Source organism: Lissotriton vulgaris, chromosome 5 (genome assembly GCF_964263255.1).
Source record: "Lissotriton vulgaris chromosome 5, aLisVul1.2, whole genome shotgun sequence".
Classification (NCBI taxonomy): domain Eukaryota; kingdom Metazoa; phylum Chordata; class Amphibia; order Caudata; family Salamandridae; genus Lissotriton; species Lissotriton vulgaris.
The window spans coordinates 251514973-251538037 of NC_141693.1; the positions used below are offsets into that span (position 1 = coordinate 251514973).

Genomic DNA, 23065 nt, shown 5'->3' on the forward strand with positions numbered 1-23065 from the left:
TGTTAAACCAAGCACTCAAAAAGTGAACCAAAGAACGCGATGAACATCGGTGTTGTCTCGCAATTTGGTTAGGGATCTTAAGCACTATATAAATGCTACAATACAATGGACTACCAATACTCATAATTTAACAATATTAAAATATTTCATTTGCCAATTTTGAAGATCGATCTTCCATCGTACTTTTTATCCTAAATGAGGTGGCCTTCACTGATGGAGTTCAACCACATGAATCTATATTAGCCAATTAAATATTTCTAAATTCTAGCAAGGTGTGACATCTACATGGATGTAGAATGTTGTCCGTCTGACATACATGGAGACACCTTTGATCTTTTGGAAATTAGATTTTGAGGTCTTAAATTACATACGAAGTAGCAGGTAACATGAGAAACAGTCATGCACGCTTCACATCTAGAATTATTCACATTTTGTTCACTGAAATTGACCACTAATATGTACAGCACTGTAACCAGTTTTTACACTTGATCTCCCTTTCACTATACCAAAGCTATCATAGGTTCCACTTTACCGGTATGAAGTAACAAAATATTTCTGGATGCTGGGCTGAGGAAACAGTTGGCCATGACCACCAGGGAGGTCCTCAATTGTCCACTCTTCATTCTCATTTGAATCAACTATCCAGGAATCAAAATTTTCTAGGAACAAAGAGAACAAAGGTTACGGTATTAAAGGGGGTCTTTTAACTTCGACATAACTAATGCATCAAATATCTCTCAGTCAAATGGAGGTCATTTTTGTTTGGGATTTTGAAAGAATGTGTCTGTAGCTCATCAACGTGAACGTGTAGAGAGTTCTTTGTATTCACTTGCCCACTTTCAAGCCGGCACCTCAATTTCATAAGGCCTGCCTGCTGCGAGGTTTACTTTCAGCTGTGACAGAGTTCTTGATGGACCATGATTTAAGATCTGCCCAATCTCTGGTGTTCACTGCTGCAAAATGTTTTGGACACAACACTTCAAGTAAACCACAACGTCCATCTTGATTTAGTGAATGTTTAGTTACTCACACAGACTGTTGTTCAAAGGCCCTTTTGTGCCTACAAAAGTGATGCACCATACATGCTCTATGGAACCTCACATTTACCCTTTGGTAACGTCCTCTGGAACTTAATGATAGGCCTCACCAAACCAAATCAGTCATTGAATCAATAAGTGACATAGGTGATTGCTACAATACATTACCAGGAAATGGCATAGGGGCTGATGAAGCTCTATAATAGTATCATGGCCAGTTGTGAGAGGTGATTTGGCTCGATATGTTACTTTGACTTCTACCAAATCTAGGATTACAGCACAAGAATGCCTTCAAACAAAGGATATTTACGTATGAGAAGAAAGGTTTCCAATGTGGCATTTGTCCATCATAGCCTGAGTGGATCATAGATTTGAGAATAAGTGGAACCAGGTGCAGAAGTCCAAGTGATAATCAACGAGGCCCACAGTATCATACTGAAGACTATCATGATTCTAATTCGACTCACTCTTTCAGTCAGAGAACAGTGAGTAAGAAGAGGTAGCACCAATCTGCCACAAACCCGCCAGTTGCAAGTCTCAGAATGTGAACATCTCAATTAGATTTCACTAATATATTTCTATTTACCACTTTTGCTTACATTCTGTAGATGCACAATGTCTGCCAAAATCAGACATGGCTATTGAGAAGGTTTGGATGAACTAAACACAGCAAACTAACAACTCCTTTATGTAGGCCATTAGGATAAACTGATTTTTTTTTAAATAATCGCAGCAGATGGATAATCGGTTAGGAGTCGGATGAAGCACTTCGTATAGGCTTAGGTTTCCCATTTGAATATTACATAATTAATTATTACTAACACTGTGTTCAAAGGCCTTCATTTAACAAAGGAGCTGGGCTATTTCCTCCTGAGCAAACACACTGCGTTTATCATTTACTTAGGTCATCCAAAAAGGTGAAGAACAATTATGGTAGCACAGACCACATCATTCCAGAGGATATTTGTTTTGTAGGGTGTAATGCAGTGACGATGGATTCTCTGTGTGAACATATATATAACAATATGTAATGTTATTAAATGAAACTGAAGAATTTACCACTTTAATTTGTGCAACTTTAAGGAAAAATATAAACCAGGAGTGTCATTGTGGCAGCAATTAGCGTTTACAATATTATTACCCACTTTACCTTTATTTCAGAGGACTGACCAAATGGAAAGAACAATGCTAAGCCATGTGTATTGTAGACTGGAATCTGGTAAACGATGCATTGGTGCTCAAAACAGAGGGTAATTGATGTATTAGGCCTCAACCATGTCACTGTGTAAGTGCATCTGTATGAGAATTAACACTGGAGACTTAAATATGTTTCAAATAATTTTACATTAGATATCTCCTATTGAATATACACAAGAATGTCTCATTCTCACTCTTCAGTGGGACTAACCTGGTCCTTATACCAGACCCGCGTTCCATTGTGGTCGGCATGAACTTGTAAATTTCTTAAGGTTAGGTGCAACCAGATAACCACGAGTGGCACTTTGTGCTTTTTAATGCAATTTTCACTCAAAAATGTAAATAAACATATGTCCGGTTCGACTGATTAGATTTTGTTTGTTTTAGTGTTATTTTATTTATTGAAATTTACTCTAATTTACTAAATTAGATTTTTCTTGTTTTACATTTTCCCTTTATTGCTGTTTGTATGCTGCATAAATACTTTATACATTGCCTCTAAATTAAGTCTGACTGCTATTGTGGCAAGCTATCAGAGAGTTAAGCACAGGTTAATTTAGTGACTTTTGTGGTTCACCCTGTCCATCATTGTGGTTGCTCCCTGAGTGGGACTTCCACATCTTTCAACTAAGAACCTAATTTATCACACTGCTATATTGTGGTGGTCCCCTGTGCAGACTTCATCTCAGACTAGAGACTGATGAGGTTTTGCAGAAAAAGTACTGTCCTTCGGGACTGAGGAGCAGATTACCTCCACCATCCCGAGAGTAATCGCCCCTCCAAATTTAGAGACGACCACTGGTCCTGCAGTCATCTCAGAACACTGAATGAACTGCCATCGCAGCGGCTCCTATCAATGTACTAAAAGTCTGGTGTATGGAAGCCATCAGTTTTGACAGCCATACACCAAACTATTGACGTTTTTTCCATGGGCCATGAAAGTTCAGAATTCTGTCTGGATAGATCTGGCCTTCAGATTTGACACCACATACTAAGATATGACCCCTTTTTCAGCCCCCGAGGTAAATGATATACAGCAGATTAGGAGTCTTAAGGTATGCCACTTTGTAATTCTCCCTCCCCATAGCCATTTCAAAAACTTGTCAAATGTCTTGCGGCAGGCTCTTGGTTTTAGTGAAGGTAAATGGCTTGCTTACTTCAATGTCCACCAATAAAGCAGACTGACACTGGGATTGGAAATAATGGTTTTCTTCACCTATGACAGCAAATGCAGAGAATCTTTGCGCTACTGCAGACTATGCCTTATTCTGTGTGGCTCCCATCATGTAATCTGCCAGGAAATACATGTGGTAACAGTTCTGAGATCAGTGTTGCCATAGGCTATAATAACAATACAGCAGCCTGGTGTATGGCCATGGATATCTTGATCTTCAATGAAAAGAGACTGTTTTCGATCATTTTGCCAAAGGTAACTTGATAGGTGGATTTTGACGTTCTCTTGGAGGGGAAAGGTTTATTCCACGCCATTACTTAGAGCATCACACCCAGTTTTTGAATTGCAATTATCAAGCCAGAGGCCTTAAGAGGACTTTCCTCCTGCAGCTGTGACATGAAGAACTTGAGATTCAAGCGGAATTGTTCCCTCGAAAATCATCTTGGGATCCATGGCCAGATTATTGAAAACTCTCATGAAAGCCACTCTTCGATATGGAAATAAGCCAGTTAACTTGTTGGGTGACTGTTCGTCTTTTTAGTTGATACTTGAACTCTCTAGTCTATTTGGTGGTGGTTGTTGCCTTTGCTGGGGACTGACTGTACAACGTCAAGTTGTCTTCTCCACTGTGGCAGCCTAGCCTTTGGCCTTTCTGGTTGAGGGTCATTTGCTTGACGAGGTCTGTTGTTTTTTTATACTTTTTTAATATTTCCTGCACTTATTACTACCCCCTGGGACATGTGGCACTTCCTGAGATCTTCCTTTATCAGAAGTTGTCTTTATCTTCCTCACAATTCTTGGAGTTGGCAGGTCTTTATTTTTTACTTGATGTTAAAACCTTTTCTAACATACATGCAATCCTTTCACTGGGCTCAGCTGTCAGGGTGGCTCTTCATGTCTTCAGTTTTTTGCTGCCCAGTGTGCTTCGCAGATGGGGGTTGGGGGGAAGGGTGAGAGGCGGGATAGCTTATGCCACAAAGGAGGGTTCCTCCTATGCCTACCTGATCACTGGTGAGTCTTTTGTAATATTTCTGTGGGTGGGGAATTTATCAGTGATTGTTACTTGCTTAAGTTGTTGCTCTTAATTTCTCCCAGCAACACATATAGCTACCTTGTTTTCATCTCAATTAGCAATTGATTCCTTCTGGATTGAAATTAAGAGCTGGTGATTGCAAGCCATGAATGTGCATGGGTGATACACTGTGGTCCAAAGAGGGCCACAGAGTGTCAGGGCTGGATATTTATAAACAATTTGTGTGCCGTTCAAAAATTTGCCTACATCGTTCCTGTCAGCTTAGACATTCTGCGTGGTCCTAGCACTAACCAAACAATTAATTTGTACTTTATTACTTGCCTGATTGAAATTGATTTGCTACCTGTTGTGGACAGATCACAAATCCTGCTGTGCGGGCAGTAGGCTGGAGCATAACTAGTTCATGCACATTTGGTCCCAGACACCCAGGAGGCAGTTGGCCAGCATGCACCTTCTGTGGGCCTAAAGAGAGCCCCTATGTCGGGCGGCGATCCAGCGGGTTATTGGGTATCTTAAATACCAAGATGCCCAATACCACGTGGGATACCATCCAACAGATTCGGATACACCACTACACATGGCGCTAGACTACACTGCAGCAAAGGGGGCTACATGAGATGAATAAGGGACTCGCATCAGGTTTACGGGACTTGCGGTTTGTGCAAGAGAGGAGTGGAGCCCGAGACGCGGACCCGCGGCAGAGAGTTGAGTGATTGGGCACTCCTGGAGGCTGGCTTGCGGACCTATCTGTAGTGCTGTTAGCACTCTAGCTGATGCACGCACGCATCCACTCATCCGCAGGCCAGGCGTGGCCTGCGGGGAACCAATAAATGGAAGGCGTGCGCTCGGGCACGTCACTTCCGACCAGCATTGGGTGCGAGGCTGACTGGTGTCCGCTGCGCATATCCACCCCTGCGCTAGCGATCAGCATAAGGCCTGGTCCCACACCATACAACATTACACTGGCGACGAGCGGAGGGGGCCCAACCCTCGCCCGTGCACCTGCACCTAACGGAGCGGTCCGCTCCTCTTCCGCAGCGCCGAGCGCGTATGCCTCGGCTCCTACCAGTGAGTCTGCTGCTGCCGGAGCGCTCCTCCCTGCCACTGCCCTGCCTGCTGGGGCGCGACCTCCCTCCTCTGGCTGCCCTCCGGTGAGGGTGCGAGCCGTCTGCTGGTTCCTGCGGTGCCCCGGTGTGGTGCTCTGCGACGCTTTGCCGGACCTCACACATCTCGCGTGGTCTGCGGCACCGGCGCCCCTGCCAAACCTCACGCATTTCGCGTGGGTAGCGGAAAAACGCCCTGCAACCTCTCACGCATCTCGCGTGCACCGCGTTTTGGTTTGCTGTGACCCGGGGGAGTGTGCGGACGCCTGGAGGGACAACCGCCAACGCCCTGGCAACCTGGAAGTACCTCTGGAGCAGTTTTGAACGTCCCGCGCCTGGCCAGACACGACGCACGTGGCGCAGGAGGAAGTCGCTGCACGAGGAGAGCGGATGGTGCGGGTCCCTGCACAGGTACACGTGCTGCTGCGAATTCCTGAGGGGACTGACTAGACCAGAAGTTATCATCGCCCTAATTGGGAGTCGCCGCCATGGGGGATGGAGATGGTGCAGCGCCTGTCATTAATATCCCTTTCCAGCACGCCGCAGCCGGGGTTCTGCCGCCATTCAGCGAGGCAGTTGACCCGTCCACGGCCTCACCTCGCTGGAAAATCTGGCTAGAAAGACTAGAGAACTACTTTGTGGTTACACGAGAGACGGATGACGCAGTAAAAAGGTCTTTACTACTCCACTACGCAGGGGATGAGATATTCAGACTTTTTAAACACCTCCCTTACACGGGTGCGGCGGCCAGCTATGCTGCTGCGGTTGCCGCTCTCAACGGACACTTTGATCCCCAATTGAACGTGGACTTCGAGGTATTCAAGTTGGGACAGGCACGTCAACGAGACGGAGAGACTATGGATCAATTCCACACGCGCATCAGGGAGCTGGCCAGTTCCACCGACGAGGATCAGCCCAGAGCCATAAGGAGGCAATTGATCCAGGGTTGCCGGGATAAGACACTGAGAGGCCAAATTCTCCGTAAGCCCGGAATTTCCTTGGAAGACATCCTTATCTTGGCCAGATCCCACGAGCTCTAGGACGTCAGAGCGGCGGCCATGGAACAGGCCCTACATAAAACTCCGATCAAGGCGGAAAACATCAAGGTAGAACGCGCGGACGCTGTGCGGCCTCGGACACGTGGTCAGGCAGAGAAAGGATATCGAAGGAAGTCACCTCAGGCCCGCTGTGGATACTGCGGCCATGAACCACACGCGGCCAAGGACTGCCCGGCTCAGGGACAGACCTGTGGGAACTGTGGGATCCCAAATCACTTCGCATCAGTCTGCCGCAGGAAGAACCAGACTAGAAACCCTAAGAAATCATGGACACCCACTAAAGCAGTCCGCCAACTGTCACTAGCCGATCCGGCCCCGGAGAGGTCAGAGAAGCACCTGCCCACGGTCTATGATGATTCGGACTCGGAAGACGAAGAGGCGTTCGTCGTCTCTTTCGCCCGGGAACTCAAGCAGCGGAGATGACCACAGCCAACCTGCATGGTACAAATGGGACAAAGCGAAGTGAAGGCCATCATTGATACGGGGGCCACCGTAAATGTGATGGGACTACAACAGTTCAACAAGCTGCGTCCCCGCCCAGAGGTCTTACCATCTAAAACGAGAATCTTCGCCTATGGCGCGGATACACCCCTACCTCTCAAGGGGAAGATCGTGATACCCATCCGAGCAGATGAGGAGGAAGTAACGGCAACAATCCACATCATCAACCAGGAAGCTGACACCCTACTGAGTAGCCATACGGCCGAGGATCTGAAATTGATAGCCTTCGCTAACCGGATTCGAGCTCACCAAGTGGACGAATTGCTGGAGCGGTACCCTGAATTGTTCAAGGGACTAGGGTGCATCAAATGTGACCCCATCAAACTCCACATTGACAAATCGATCTCCCCCACAGCCTTGCGCCACCGCCGGATACCCTTCCACCTCCGACCCCCGGTGGAGAAAGAACTTGAGAAACTAGAGAATCTTGGGGTCATTGAAAAGGTGACGGGACCTACCCCATGGGTCTCCCCCATGGTCATTGTCGAAAAGCCTAAACAGCCGGGCGAAATTCGATTGTGCATCGATATGCGATTGCCGAACACAGCCATCCGGAGAGAGAGACACCTGACGCCCAAAATGGACGACATAGTGGCCGACGTGAATGGATCAAAATGGTTCTCCAAAATTGATCTTAATGCTGGATACCATCAACTACCTCTTGCGGAGGAGAGCCGGTTCATCACTACATTCAGCACTCATCTCGGCCTCAGGCGCTACAAACGCCTCAACTTCGGTATATCGTCAGCAGCTGAGGTGTTCCAAAACACCATTAGAGAACTCCTATCTGGGCTGCCAGGAGTCATCAACGTCAGCGATGACATCCTAATACACTCATCCACCGCATCTGACCATTACAAACATCTGCGGAACGTCCTGAAGAGACTACGTGCATATGGAGCAACACTCTACAAAGACAAATGCCAATTCTTTCAGTCATCTATTGAATTCTTTGGTTACATATTTAATCAGGAAGGAATTCAGGTCGACCCGAGAAAATCCAAGGCCATCAAAGACGCTCCAGCGCCCAAGTCACCAACTGAGGTGAGAAGTTTCCTTGGGATGGCCACATACTGTGGCCGATTCATACCGGGTCTAGCCACGAAAAGCGAACCCCTACGAGCCCTCACCAAAACGGACGTCGTTTGGCAGTGGGGCAAGAAGGAAAATTAAGCATTCCAGAGCATCAAGGATGCCCTCCTGGAAACGCCACACTGTCCTACTTTGATCCTGGGAAACGCACCGAGGTCATTGTCGACGCCAGCCCGGTAGGCCTGGGGGCAGTCCTGACCCAGGAGCATGAGCCCGGACAATGGACAGCACTAGCGTTCGCTAGCAAGGCCTTGACCCCCACCGAGACCAGGTATGCCCAAATCGAGCGGGAAGCCCTGGCGATCAAGTGGGCCTGCAGCCACTTTCACCTCTACCTACAGGGTCACCAATTCGTTATGGTCACAGATCACCAACCCCTAGTACACCTCTTCAAGGGCACAGCCCCGCATCCACCACCACGCATTGAAAGATGGGTGATCCAGCTGCAATCGTATGGAATGGAGGTGGTGTATCGGCCAGGAGCCAAGAACCCGGCGGACTATCTATCATGCCATCCACTACCTCAGGAGCCGACCTCCACCGATGACGACTGAGAAGAGTACGCCCAATGGGTAGCACTCACATCCTGCCCCCTGTGCATGACCATCAGTGAAATCAAAGAAGCGGCCGCTGATGACAACCCGTACATGAGATCGCTACAAGCCATCCAGGAGGGAACCTGGGCCAATTACCTACATCCCCCCAACACCTGGACGGCAGCGGACAAGGAGGCCCTCACAAAGTTCTGACATGCCCGTCATGAACTCAGTGCCACCGACGATGGCGTGCTGCTAAGGGGAACACGACTGGTGGTACCACAACGCCTTAGGCATCGAGCTACGCAGCTCGCCCACGGCGGCCACCAAGGCACCACGAAGATGAAGGCCCGCATGCGGGAGAAGGTGTGGTTTCCCGAGCTGGAAACTATGGTTGAAGACTATGTGAAGAACTGCCTATCCTGTCAACTGACGGGTGATCCGGAGAGGCCGGCCCGATCATCACGGAAGGGGCCTGCACAACACCGTGGACCAAAATAAGTGTAGACTTTGGGAGTTTTCCGGGAGAAGGACACACACTGGTGGCTATTGATTCATACTCGAAATACCCGTTCGTTGAAAGAATCGACTCCACTGCATTCACACACGTGGGGCCAGCACTAGAAAAACTATTCTCCATGTTTGGCTACCCGGAAGAACTAAAAAGCGACAATGGACCACAGTTCCAGGGAGCAGAGTTCGCGACTTTCCTGAAGGCCAGAGGCACTACACACCGGCGCATAACACCCCAATGGCCGCAAGCAAATGGGGAGGCCGAAAGATTTATGCGAACTCTAAATAAGACATTTCGGATAGCGATGGTAGAGCAGGCAGATCCTGAACAGAGACTACATGACTTCCTACGGGAATATAGAGGGACCCCTCACTGCACCACCCAGAGAAGCCCGTGGGCCCTCATGTTCCAAGGACAACGCAGAGATCTCCTCCCCACTGCCCCGGGGATGGTACCGACCCTGAATGACATAGATGAGACCCAGGAGCGGAGGCGACAGAACAATCAGCGAGCAAGTCAACGTCGAAGAGCAACATCACGACGGCTGTGCCGAGGAGACCAAGTGGCCATACGGAACAGACATCCTGGAGGGAAGTTTCAGACGCCCTACGAACCGGGACCGTGGATGGTGACAGCCACGAAAAGAACTATGGTGACCACACGCAAGGGAGGGGAAGAAGTGTCGAGGAACACCTCGTGGTTCAAAGTGGTATCCCCTGGGCTGACCAACAACTTGGAAGCGTTGGACAACACTGGGGCATCACCCTGGGCCCTGACGCAAGAGGATGAAAATAACTCGCCAGCAGGGACACAAGAAGTAATGCCGGAGCCAGAGAGTGGATCCCCAACGACGCAAACCCCCACCAGGAGCACCCCACACCACCGAGAACCTGGTCGAAGTCAACCCTCACGATACAACCTACGGCCCAATCCACCCCCGAGTCAGAAGCTAAAGGACTATGCCTGTCAGCTGAGCCCCTGAAGTCGTCAACAAGGGACACGCAAGTACAACGCTTCGTATTATGACTATGATAGACAGATCACCCAATTCTGGAACATTTGCGAGAACAAAATAAAAGTTTGTAAAGTTGGATAGGGATGTAGTGCTGTTAGCACTCTAGCTGATGCACGCACGCATCCACTCATCCGCAGGCCAGGCGTGGCCTGCGGGGGACCAATAAATGGAAGGCGTGCGCTCGGGCACGTCACTTCCGACCAGCATTGGGTGCGAGGCTGACTGGTGTCCGCTGCACGTATCCACCCCTGCGCTAGCGATCAGCATAAGGCCTGGTCCCACACCATACAACATTACACTATCTATGGTGCTGTTGGAGGACTGCGGAAGCCCGGCAGCTGCGCCTGATCCTGCTACCCCGGGAGAAGGGTGAGCACTAGTTGACCTGCGGAGCTGCGGAACTGGACTCATTGCTGCAGGCGAGATGAGTCTCTTTCGAGCAGGCTGGGATTTGGAAGGTTTCTGCCCAGATTTGTCTGAACCCTTCTAGCAGTTTCAAGTCAGTGGCTCCCCTGTGCGAGGTGAGTTGGCCTACGGAGCTGGTGACGTTAACAGAGTCCCAGTCGGCTGCTGGAGGAAGTTGCACCAATGTGTCTTTTGGCACCATATTTTGGCTGATTGCACTGCCTTGGGGCCGCACTATAGTATTGGAGGAGTGTGTGATCTGCGGTGTGTCCTTCTTGCGCACCCCGCCTGCAATTCAATTTGTTTTTAACACTTTACAACCTCTGCTAGCGTTTGTGAACTGTACCTGGTGTTCAGTGGAACCATTGCATATCATTTCCATTCTTAGAGGCGGGGTGCCCTACAGCTGGATTCCCTAAGTAGATTTAACTGCAATGTGTGACTGTCCTCAGTTGCTGGGAAGCCTTGTGAGGCGCGTATGGTGGGCCTGTCACGCCTTGGTGTGAGGTGAGGTGATCCCAGTGGCGGCACGAGATCGCGATACAAGGCGCATTGGCAACAGGCAATGGTTTGGACACCACTTGGCACCCTAATTATCCTGTTTTGAGCTCCTGGCACTTTTGGAGTGCATAGAGGAGCTCCCCCCCTCTGGCTGAGTCCCGTGGCAACTTCTTGGGGTTGCTGAGCACTAATCTGGATGGCTCATGGACTATAAAAGTGCAGACGTGCAAAAAAAAAAAAAATCCCACATTCATTCATGCCGTGAGGGGAACGGCTGTTTTACACCCTCTGTATTCCATCTCGCCTTGCTCTCTCGATCACCGTGAGGAGAATGCAGGCTGAACTCCATCCACGCAGCAGTGAGGGGACCGGCCAGGTGAAAATCTACATCCCCAGCAGGCATTGTGTGGCGCCAATGGAGGGCGTCATCACAGGGCGCCAGAGGACCTCAAAGCCAGCGCAGCCCTCCCGTGGCCAAGGGCGGCTCTGTCCTTGCCCGTCAGTGACCGGAAGAGACTGGCTGGGCAAACCCTCTGACATCTTGTTTCCTCCATCAGTCGCTCATCTGCTCCCAAGGTGAGTGAACGTATACTCCTTGTGGCACACCAGATAATATGGGGAAGCGAGGGGTAGTACCCCCATTACGACCTGTCACCTCCAACATAGACAGCATGCTGGAAAGGGCTGTAAGCATTGTAGCCAATGAGATTGAACTAACCGAGAGGCGGCTCTCGCTTGGCATTGGAGTCCCTCTGTTGAAAGGCCCCACGCCAGGAGATCATGCTCTCACTCTACCCCCTTATAATCCTAGTATTTCCAGCGCCCGTTCGCATAACGGCTGCATTATTGATTCTCCTATTGATATTGACACTGAGACTATTGAAGATGTAGATACTGCTGCTCACCCCGAAAAGTTGCCCCACAACCCCAACCCACAATCGTCGGGGACTGAAGAAGCATCAGGGGCAAAACGAAAGAGAAAGCCAGCGAAAGTGGTTACTGCAAAGAGGAAACAGCCAACCCATGTAAGCTCATCCCGCGCCACTTTGAGCTCCTGGATACACACCTCACATTCAACCAAGTCTTCTGAAGCACCTACCCAAACCTAAATTAAAGAGTAGGGCAAATCCATCGGAACACAGACTGTTGCAGGCCACCCCAGTTTAGATGGCCATAAAAATCAAGGTGACCATTTCTCCACCTTGGTTATAGACACTGGGTATGGACGCATCAGAGACCTACTGAAGAGTAAATTAGATTTTTTGTTGAAAGGGTTAGAACGCTTGAACCTCCTTAGAGCTAATGTAAACACACAGTGTAGTGAGCTGTTTGACTCCACAATGGCACCATTGACTAATGTATCCAACCCTAACTCTGATATCGCGATTATCCCACCAATAACTGCCCCAACAACTGGTACTTGCGCAACCTGCAATAAAGTAAAAGATTGCTTTGTACCAGAGCGTAGCAGGGCAATAAAGAATACCATCAACACTGGTTGTGCTGCTAGCAGCGGCCACAATCAATCAGAGATCCACAATCGATCAGAGAAAAATGCGCAACCAACTTCTGATCCCCCTAATTACAGCCTTACTGGTGCCCCAGCTCTTGACACCCGCAAAGGCATCAGATTAGGAGAGGGAGGTTTAGCCCCTAAGTTCATTCCAAACCCAAAGTGCAGTCAGGAGATTTTGGGCCTACCAACAGCGGCCTGTCCATATGTAGTGGTCCTGGCGGGAGTTCCACCGCTCAAAGAAAATCAGGTTGAAACATGGGACCAATTACACAACAAAAGAGTTGACTGGCTGTCAAAACATTAGGGATTCAGAGCATCACTTACTAATAACATTATCCTAACACGCAGAGTGGGATGGATGGGCCAGTCACCAAAAAACATTGAGGGGAACTGTGTAGTTCTTAACTTCCGAAACCCATCCTTGGTGAAATCTATCGTAATAGCCCAGGAGTCCCACCCCAATGTCCCAACCCAGATCTGGGCTCTACCTTTGGGCTATTTTTATAAACCGCATATGGGCATCCCAAACACCGCAGCCCCTGTCCCCACTTTCAATAGGTTTACGTCACTGTCTGGCTTGGACATCCAGGATTGATTACCTCCCATTGCCGTTTCCTCTAACACATCTCTTTTATCTTATGAACCCTCAAATAGTGGCCTTTGCATTCCCACTGGGCCTACCTTCGATCATGACCCGAACCCCTAGCCCATGGCCCTTGCCTTCTATCTGTGCCCACGCTTGCCCCTGATCTCGAATTAAAAATATTAAGTTGGAATGTCGCCGGCCTGGCTTCCAAAATCAATTTGCCAGACTGGATAGAATTCGTTCAAAAACATGACATCTTAATGTTTCAGGAGAAATGGGCAACCAGAGATTTATTTCTGGAGGGGTTTGAGTGTTTTAATTCTCTTGCTTCCATTCCAAACCTGGGTCGCCCTTCAGGAGGCGTGTCAATTTGGATAAACATCCTTGCAGGCAGAAGTGTAAGGGCTTTGGACAATGATAAATTCCAGGCAATTATTTTTAAAAGAGGGGTTTAGATATGTTTTATTAATTGTTATAATAACGATTTTCAGAATCTATTAAACATTACGTTTGTTAATTTATTTAAATTAATAAGCACTATACAGAACTTAAATAACTTCCCCAACTTGACAAGAATCTGCCTAAGGAGAGATTTTAATGCTAAAATTCACAACGGTAGCCATACTGCCATTCACCAACCTAGTTACACTTCTACCTGTAATAGGGGGATCGAATTGGCAAATTATCTATGCACACACAACCTTGTGGATGTAATAGAGATTGTCACGGACCCTGAATGTGTCAAACATACTATACCTACATACAGAGGAAGGGGTAGCGCTTCTACCATCGACTACGTTTTCATATCACCTCTACTGGAAGACTGCCTCCTTAAATCGGAGGTGGTCGATACCACTCACAGAGATCACAATCCGGTAAATGTAACCCTGAAACTCGCCACCAGATCAACTTTTAGCAAAGAGTGTGCTGCAAGAGATCTGTTCGCTTCTACCGATAATCTTAGACTAGTCTGGCGGGGTACCGATAACACAGTTTTACTGGGCAAGGTAGTTAGAGTGCATTCGGACCTTGTAGACATCTGTTTGAACTTTAAAGAACACAACACAGATGTAGTCGGTGCCTTTACGCAACTATGTGAGGGCATTAAACATATGCTCTCAAGGCCCATTAAGGAAACACACTTAGGCCCCCGATAGTTTCACAGCGCTTGCTCTGTTGCAAATAAAGATCTTAGAAGGGCAATCACAACAATCCCCAGGGACCAGATGGCCATTAAACTGTGCAGACAGCAATATAGGGGTGCCATCAAACGAAGAAAATTCGACATATTCAAAGAACACTGGGACAAACTAGCATGTGCTGCTATATTAAAAGACGGGAAAGGCTTCTGGCAGGCCATTAAAGCTATGAGATCTATAGGTCACCCGCTGTCTCCCACCAGTTGTAACATCAATAGCGAGTCATGTGAGAATCATTTCTCCAAGATTTATTTAGCTCCAGCCCAACACACGGCTCTGAACGAGAATCTGATACCTACCAGGGTCCAGATAACCCTTACTGAAGTAGAGGAAGCAATACATCAGAGTGTGGGATATAAGGCGCCAGGCCCAGATGGCTTGCCAATTGAACATTAAACACCAGCCCGAATTTTAGGAGCCCCTTTTATTAAATGTTTTTAACAACTTATCAGTCTCACTACTCCCAGAAACGTGGTCTACCAGTATTATCATGCCAATTTTTTAAAAGGGTGACCGTTCTAATCCAAATTGTTACAGGCCGGTCTCCTTGATCGACAATACATTGAAAATCTTAGGGAGGATTCTATTTAACAAGATCAGGGCATGGGCCGAGGAGGGTCACATCCTCCACCCATGCCAGCTGGGGTTTAGGAGCAAAGTTGGCACAGTCGAAGAGTGCCTTAACTTCAACCTGATCATAGGAAAATACACAATAGCTAAAAGATCTCCTATTTTCCTGGCATTCATGGATCTGACCTCAGCCTTTGATTTTGTCAACAGGTCTCGGTGTGGTCCATCCTCTTAAAATATGGCCTGGACGAGGATTTAGTACAATTTTTAGCTTATTTACAAAAGGACCTGCATGCCAGGGTGCGGATTGGGAAGGGCGGTGAGGTATCGAAGGCCATCAGGGTTGGGCGAGGGGTCAGGCAGGGTTGTGTTCTGGCCCCCCTGCTTTTTATTCCTTATATCAACGAGGATGATGGCGGCGGTCGGTGTTTCGCTGGCGTTCTGTTCTGTGGCTTCTGCTGTGGTTCTCATTACGGCTCCCGCTGTCTCCGATTTTTGACTCTTGACCATCAATTCTAAAAACGAAACTAAGAGAAATGTAGCAGTGTAATTCTGGGCTCCCGTTTGCGGAATACCTTTGATGGAGTACATTATCAGCGCATCAGATACACAGCACGCCGTTTGGGAACTGAAGTGAGGCGAGGTGAGCCTGGGAGCGCTTGTACTGCAGCTGCTGCTGAGCATTATTTTGAGACTTTCCGCGTGTTGGAGGCGACTGGATCCTGGTGTGTCTGATTCGTTAGGCGTGAGTTAAGACGCTGTCACGGTTGTAAGGGAGAAGGAAAATCAGCCACTCTCGCCTACACAGTGAGTCAGTATATGCTTAATTCGGTGAAAGTTGAACAGCGCTATACCAGCCGTAACTCTGCTATCCTAGACTTGAATCTGCTTAAAAACCTCTAAAAGCTAAAGTGCTTGAGACCTGTGAATCCTTCGGTTTTTTGAACCTCTGTGCAATTATTTGGATTTGTGACCATTATTAATTTTGTACACTTTGGTGGCGATATTTAAATTGTGTGGGGGACCTGTTTGCAATCCATATCGGGCTGAGGAGGGGAGTAGGCGGACACACTTTCCCTCACCTGCTGCTGGGGCTGCTGGGGCTCTGACGCTGCTTGTTCCCCCTGCCGCCGTTGTTCCACCTTCTCGCCGCAGTTGGGGGGAACTACAGCTCCCAGCAAGCCCGGGGTCAACATCCTGCACCGCCCACTCATCCCGAGGATTAGCGCGCCCGGAGGCGCTTAAATTGAGGAAGCTCCCTCCGCGTCGCAGACGCCGGGCGAAGCCCGGGCAACGGGCGGGCCCTATAAGGCCCTCGGAGGACGGGCCGGGCCACCCCCCTTGACCCTGTCACATCACATCACTGAGGTAATGACTTATTGATCCCTTCTCACATACTCGCTAAGGAACATCCCCACAGGACATCAGTCGGAAATCCTCGAATACCATCAGATTGTTTTGTTGTCTTTTACAAATCCCATACCAGCAAATTCCTCATGATTCGCAAGGGGGATACCAAGAACCCTGTCAGCCAAAGAGGCTCACGCCCTGGGTCACAAGATCATGTAAGGTTACCTCTGTCCACTGCCAGCATGAATGTATCTCATGAGATTTCAGATAGCACACTCACTAGGCATTCTCCTGAACAAACTATTAGCACAGCGCCAAATCTTTCACTACTGGACGAGCTAAATTCTCTTTGTAATACTAGGTATGCTACTGTAGAAAATAGAAACGGTCTTAAAATCCCCCAACCTAGCCCCGCTAAAAGAACCAGTACATCAATCTCAATCGACAGCCGACTGGAACACCCTTCATCACCTAAAAATGCACTTAGGCAAAATATAGTACCTCCCCAGCTCTTACCCAGTAAAAGGAAGTGGGATGGGGTTAATCCCATAGGGAACGAACCCAAACTACAAAAGTTGTGCTCTAGCCCTCCATTGACCATAGCTAATCCCCCCCCCCCCAACTTCGGAGGAAAAACTAGACCAACCAGTACCTCCTTTCAACCGGATTTTTCTGTCTCAGATCGAACAACTGGTTAGATCAATTATTTCTCTGTTGTTTGAAAAAATGATCACCCTAGAGGACAGGCTCCTGGGAATTGAGAAAAGTATCAAGGCTAACTTATCTCCCACTGAGAAAATTGCAATACCTAATTGTTCCCACTCACTTGGTACAACCGAAGTCCCGACGCCACTTGTAGAAAACAGTAACGAACAAACTAATCCTCTAGTCACTAATTCACTACCCCCAGTTGCCCCCAAAATTTACCCTAAACCTGGATTATCAAAAAATACTCCCATTAGAGTAAAACCTTATAAAACAAGCCACATACAGTTACCTCCGGAGGCCGCTCCTTTTGTGTGTGTCCTTGCGGGAGTCCCCCCAATTAAACATGGAAAAACTGAATGGGAACAAGACCTATTGAACAAAGTCACGTATTGGCTAACTAAAAACAGGCCGTTGCCACTAGACCTTGATGGTACAATCACGGCCGTTAGAAGGGTGGGCTGGTTAGGTCCCCTACAAAAAGACAATGCCGGCGACCTGGTTCTAATAAGATTCAGAAGCAGACTAATCGAACCCTACCTCCAAACTTTGCATCCCCGAGAAGGTGACGGCCCTATATCCATCTGGGACCTACACGATTTTTATCCAAGCATGGCAGTTATCCCTCGACCAAGACTAAAGGCAGAGACAATCTACACAAGGGGTAGAAGCTTTGGGGCATCGAGTGGCAGGGGCCTCTCTGTTTTTTAACATCCCGTAACAATGGTCATTGCCCACAAATATGGAAAATTATGAACTTTAATATGAATCTAGGGAACTTATTCCCACAGCTTGGACAAATGTCTCTAAATGTATGTAAGTTTTTAATGTTTGTTTTTTAACTGTACGCTTTTATGATTTTAATTCAAAATCGAATAAAGCTAAATAATTGAATTGAACAGAATTGAACGGATCATTGGTATCACTCACCCCTGATGTTCCCATCATTAATGGCAACACGCTCCTGGCCCTTCTCTATGCCAATGATGCGGTCTTAATGGCACACACCCCAAATGCACTACGCTTATTGGTGCGGGGTTTCGTAGATTTTATGGCAAGCTTGGACCTTTGCACCAATTTTAAGAAATCGTTTTTAATGGCGTGCGGATCGAAAAAGTGCCTAAATAATACCATCGCTTTAGGTCCTGATTGTTTACAGAGCACTAGCATTTTCCTTATTTGGGACTAGTTTTTGCAGGGAACGGCCTATGTGCGGAGCATGTAGCACACAGCGGTAAAACGTTTTCTAGACTGATTAACAGCATACTTGGCTTGCCCCAGGCTGGAAAGACACAGGTCATATCTGCTATCTCTAAAAATGTTAAATTACAATGAATCCCCACCGCCACCTATGGAGCAGAAATTTGGGGTTTTAGGCAGTGTGACAGTATACAAAGGGAAGAAAACATATTTTGTCGTAAAATATTGGGCGCCCCTATTTCTACATCACAGTACGCTTGCCACAGCGAATTGAAAATCCCCTACATAGAAGATATCATCAAGGCTCGACCCGCTTTATTCTGGCTCGCGGTTTGGAAGAACCCCGCGGCGCAGCTAACTAGGGAAATAATTAAAGATTGTCTCAGCTGCGATAAAGGAAAGGATATACACTGGCTCGCCGATGTCAGGAAGAGTCTGACCAGCGTAAATCTTGAGCGGTTATTCTTAAATCCAACCGACTCAGATTGCATAAGTAAAAAAAAGTCTAATGAAGGCACTTTACACAACATACAGCAAAATTAGACATGAAACAGAGGCACAAAAACCCTTAGTAGCCCGATACATGACAAATGAGAATATAACCCACCTACCCTGTCCTTCTCTCTCAAGACCAATCAGTAGATGGGAGAGGAGCCTACTCTTTAGACTAAGGGTCGATACTGTGAAATTTCTGTTTTGCTTCCCTCTGGGGTTTAACTCCAACCTCGACCAACTCCCCTGCCCTTGTAATGCTCAATGTAAACAAACAACGATGCACTTTTTATTCTTTTGTAGTTTTTATTTAAAATACACAAAACAGTTTTGAATAACATTTTTCAAGACTATCCCGAAGATTAATTATAAGGAAGAGTATGGGCAAATCATCACTTTGGAAGACGAGGAGCTAACATTCCGAGTAGGACCCTTTTTGAAAGTGGCAGTACGTGCCCATCATTCCATGTGTACCTATTGAGCTTCACCTCTTGTACAATTCCTTTGTATAAACTATTGATAGCTCTTGTTGAGTGCTTTTTTACTGTACTTGTACATATGAAATTGCCATATTTTGTTTTATCTAAAAAAGTGATATCTGAAAGTCTGTATTTGTGCTTTTATGGATATTTATTGTATCCGAATAAAGATTTTGAATGAATGAATATCACTTTGTGACATCGTAGACTGACTCGCCAACTATTACCTATATTTCTCTACTGCTTCTACAACAAATGCACCCTGATGAAGTCTACTCCGACAGATACAGCTTAAGATGAAACACGTGTTGGCAAAGTGCAAGGGCAAAATCTGCTCCTTGATGGGGACGGACAGGGAGGGGCTCTCTTTAGGCACACAGAAGGTGCATGCTTCTAGATCAAAGGCACCCTGATGAAGTTCTGGCAAAATGCAAGGGCGAAATTTGTACATCGGAATCAAATAAAGAACTGTTGATATCACAACCTCAACCCCAGTGATTTTATGAGTGCCAGGAGAACTTTTTCAATAACATTTGAAACCCCCTCCAGCAGAGGAAGATTGGGTGGCACTTTCTCTTCCTGAGCACCATACCAAGTGTGGACATTTCAACTTACATGTTTGATTGACATTACTTGCTAATTACCTTACAGGGTTGTGCGCACCATTATTTCCAGTCATCATACATGCTTGTGGTTTTTCTTCTATCCAGGAACAGTCAGAATTAGGGAAATATGGCATTAAACCATCAGCATAGAATGCTGCAACATCTGAATCACAACATTTCAGATATTACTGCACACTTAGGAAACTATAATCTAAAACATCTTGCTCTAATATGCTAATTAGCTCTTCCCTTTTTTTACCCAAGTTGTTGAGGAACACCCTCCATTTTTTTTTTTAATTCTCAAGAGCATGCTAATAAATATGTACTCTTCAATTACATATAGATGGACACACAAGATTTAACTTTGAAACAGAAACCAGAAATCAACTTGATAGCTTTTTGCTATGTCTCTCTGTACAGCCCTAACTGACGCACGGGTCACAAACCTTCTGCACAAGGATTCTTTATTAAATTCTTCTTCAGCTTGAAGAGGAAGTAAAGGCACCTCCAATCATCAGGATTTCGTACGCCGCTACTGAGAAAAAAACCCTCCAGCTGGCATTTCCTTTTCCAAAGGGTGGGCAAGTCAACCACATCTTTCCAGTGGCTGCAGACCAGACTACAGCGATGGATCAAGTACTGGTCTGGAACCTGAGACAGCACCTCCACCAGGACATCTTCAGGTAGATCGTTGATGCTGCGCATCCTGGTGACTGAAGAAGGCTCTCCAAGGAAGGGGGAGCACGAGGTGTAACAATCTGATAAAGATATAAAATTTAAAAACACGTCATATACTAATTTCTCTACTATCAGCTCCTGTTTTCAGATATTCTATTAATTTTAGCGGATTATTATTTAATTGAAGTGACAAAAAGACCCTGTTCACAAACATTTGTGTTTCCCTACGCAAACCTGTCATTAGTGCTGTTATTTCTGAAGAATAGACCCCTAATATGTGGGTCCATCTTCAGTAATAACATACTGTCCCCTGAGCTATAGGGTGGCATACTACAGATGTCACGTTTACCTTACCAATAAACTCTATTTCAGGCTCCAAGAGGTTTTTCCATATTTATATTCCTCATTGAAAACTGAACTTGCACAAGAGAACAAATGAAATCAACAGTACCATAAGTACAAATTGAAATCTTTGGAGCAAATCATTAAAAAAAAATATAAAATGGAGTCACACAGAAGGTTATACCAACCTATTTACTAGAAACAGAGGTAGTGGAGCACAGCTAGGGAGAGGGATATGGGTTGGAGGATACAAAAGAAGTAACGGATGAGAATATTTATTTAACTAGATGGTTTGAAATCAATCCTCACTGGCAAGATGAAAAGTGAATATTATTAAGTCACAGAATGGGTTTTCTTTTTTTAAAAACCTAGCCAACCTTTATTAAAAAGGTCTGACATCCAGCAACAGAGATAAGATTGTGTACCTCAGCTTTAAAATAACTTAACTTTGATTTTGTCAGAATTTAGGTCAGCATTGATTGTTTTACGACTTTATATAAAACTCAACTCTGATTACAGGAAGTTCTCAAAGTTTCTAAGGTTGCTGTCTCTTAGGCAAAGAAGACTGCAGAGATGAAATCCTATTTTGTTTGTTCAAAGAGAACTCACCTCATGGAAATACAAGGTTCAAATCTAACTGAAGGTTTTCCCAGAGTTACAGTTTCATATAAAAGGATGCACTTTAACACCTTAGCTGCGTGTAAACATTTCTCCCCAGTGCTGCGCTGTCCATTAGAACTAGTGCTGAATGGACGTTCAATGGTCGTGCGCAGCACTGGGGAGGTAGCGCTGCTGACGACCATTGGCCGTCAGCAGCACTTAAGGGGTTAAGATACCTGATGGTGTTCATTGAAAAGGAGTTGAAAGAATCTACTGAAAAGGGCAGATTGCCCAGTATGACATTTTAGTTAAAGCTGGATCTAATGCTCATAAATAAAGGGTAATCCAGCAGGCCATGTAGTAACATAGATTTTGCACAAATGTATTTAGAGCAAAGATCTTTGCAGCACTTAAGAGTACTGTCATAAAAATTAATAAATACAATACAATGCAAAACAATACAAAATACAATACGAAAAATGCATAATAAAAAAATCAAAAACTACATTTCATAAGGTGCTTAAACATATGATTAAAAAGGATGTTTACCAAGATAGTAATTTAGTGGGAGATAGAGACATATAGAGAGAAACAACCTGTTCTTACTCATATTTTATGTATACATACATCAAAAGAACAATGCTAACTTACACTGAAAACAATGGAGTGCATAAAACATTTTTCACTTAAAAATTCTTCCTCACACTGGGGCGTGGCCGCAACTTAGGGAGTCTCCGAGCTCCCGACATTGAGCCCAGTCTATCCGCCTAGTTATCCGTGACCCGTTTTGCCCACAAGAGGAAGAGGAAAGTGCCCGGTATCGAGCGACGCCAGTCTGGCTACTGGGCAACGCTCCCTGAGATGACGGCAGCGTTTTGAGGCCCAGGACGCAGTCGGCAGACGGGGTCCGGAGTTTGAGGAGTGCCCGGCGGAGGCGGCCAGAAGGCTGGATCGGAGAGGAGCGGAAGTAGTGGTTGGTAGAGCGCTCCCCCCCTCCGAGGTACAGTGGGTGGCGGCGCCTGACCACACGGCTCTGCGGCTGGAGGCAGGGTTCGGCAATATCCCCTTTGCGCAGCCATAGTGTGTTCCTCGTGGCGGCTGGAATGAGGGCGGTCGAGAGTCCCCCGCCACCATTACCGAAGCACTTGCTGCCGCTCGCAGTTAAGGGGCCAAATATTCACAAGGATAGTGCTGAGACACACCAGGCTTCGCTGGTGGGTTACCTCCCACTCACGGACTATATTTAATTTAACTATTGCGAGCTGCCTCGGATGCTGCTGAAGAAGACGCCTGTTCCTGGCGTTGCCTCACCAGTCTAGGCCAATCGGTGAAGGAAGGTTCTGCACCCTGTTTACCAAGGGGGGCATGAGTCACATTAGAACATTTGCATTCTAGACCTGTTGTCTGCGCAGCATCTACCCCACCTACAATCAAGACGTGCGCACTGATTATATCCTGTGGAGTGGTGGGGAATGGCGAGGGACCGGGTCCCTCTGCTCTCATTGCCAGCCAGCATAGGCATGCATTTGGTGACACGCGGTTTCTAAAAGTTTTTGGGCGGCCCTGAGGATTTGGGG

General features: G+C 46.8%; 1 protein-coding gene across 2 annotated transcripts in view; it reads right to left on the reverse strand.

The window, feature by feature from the left end:
* The window catches only part of LOC147710627 (F-box only protein 6-like), a 160042-nt gene that overhangs the window by 60173 nt on the left and 76804 nt on the right, over positions 1–23065 (reverse strand). For both annotated transcript variants that reach the window (XM_086921302.1, XM_086921303.1), the window contains exons 2-3: positions 20315–20626; positions 533–659 (exon numbers count right to left, since the gene is read on the reverse strand). In XM_086921302.1, the coding sequence (XP_086777428.1) occupies positions 533–659; positions 20315–20573 (386 nt within the window). In that variant the 5' untranslated portion in view covers positions 20574–20626. The remainder of the gene's footprint in view (positions 1–532; positions 660–20314; positions 20627–23065) is intronic.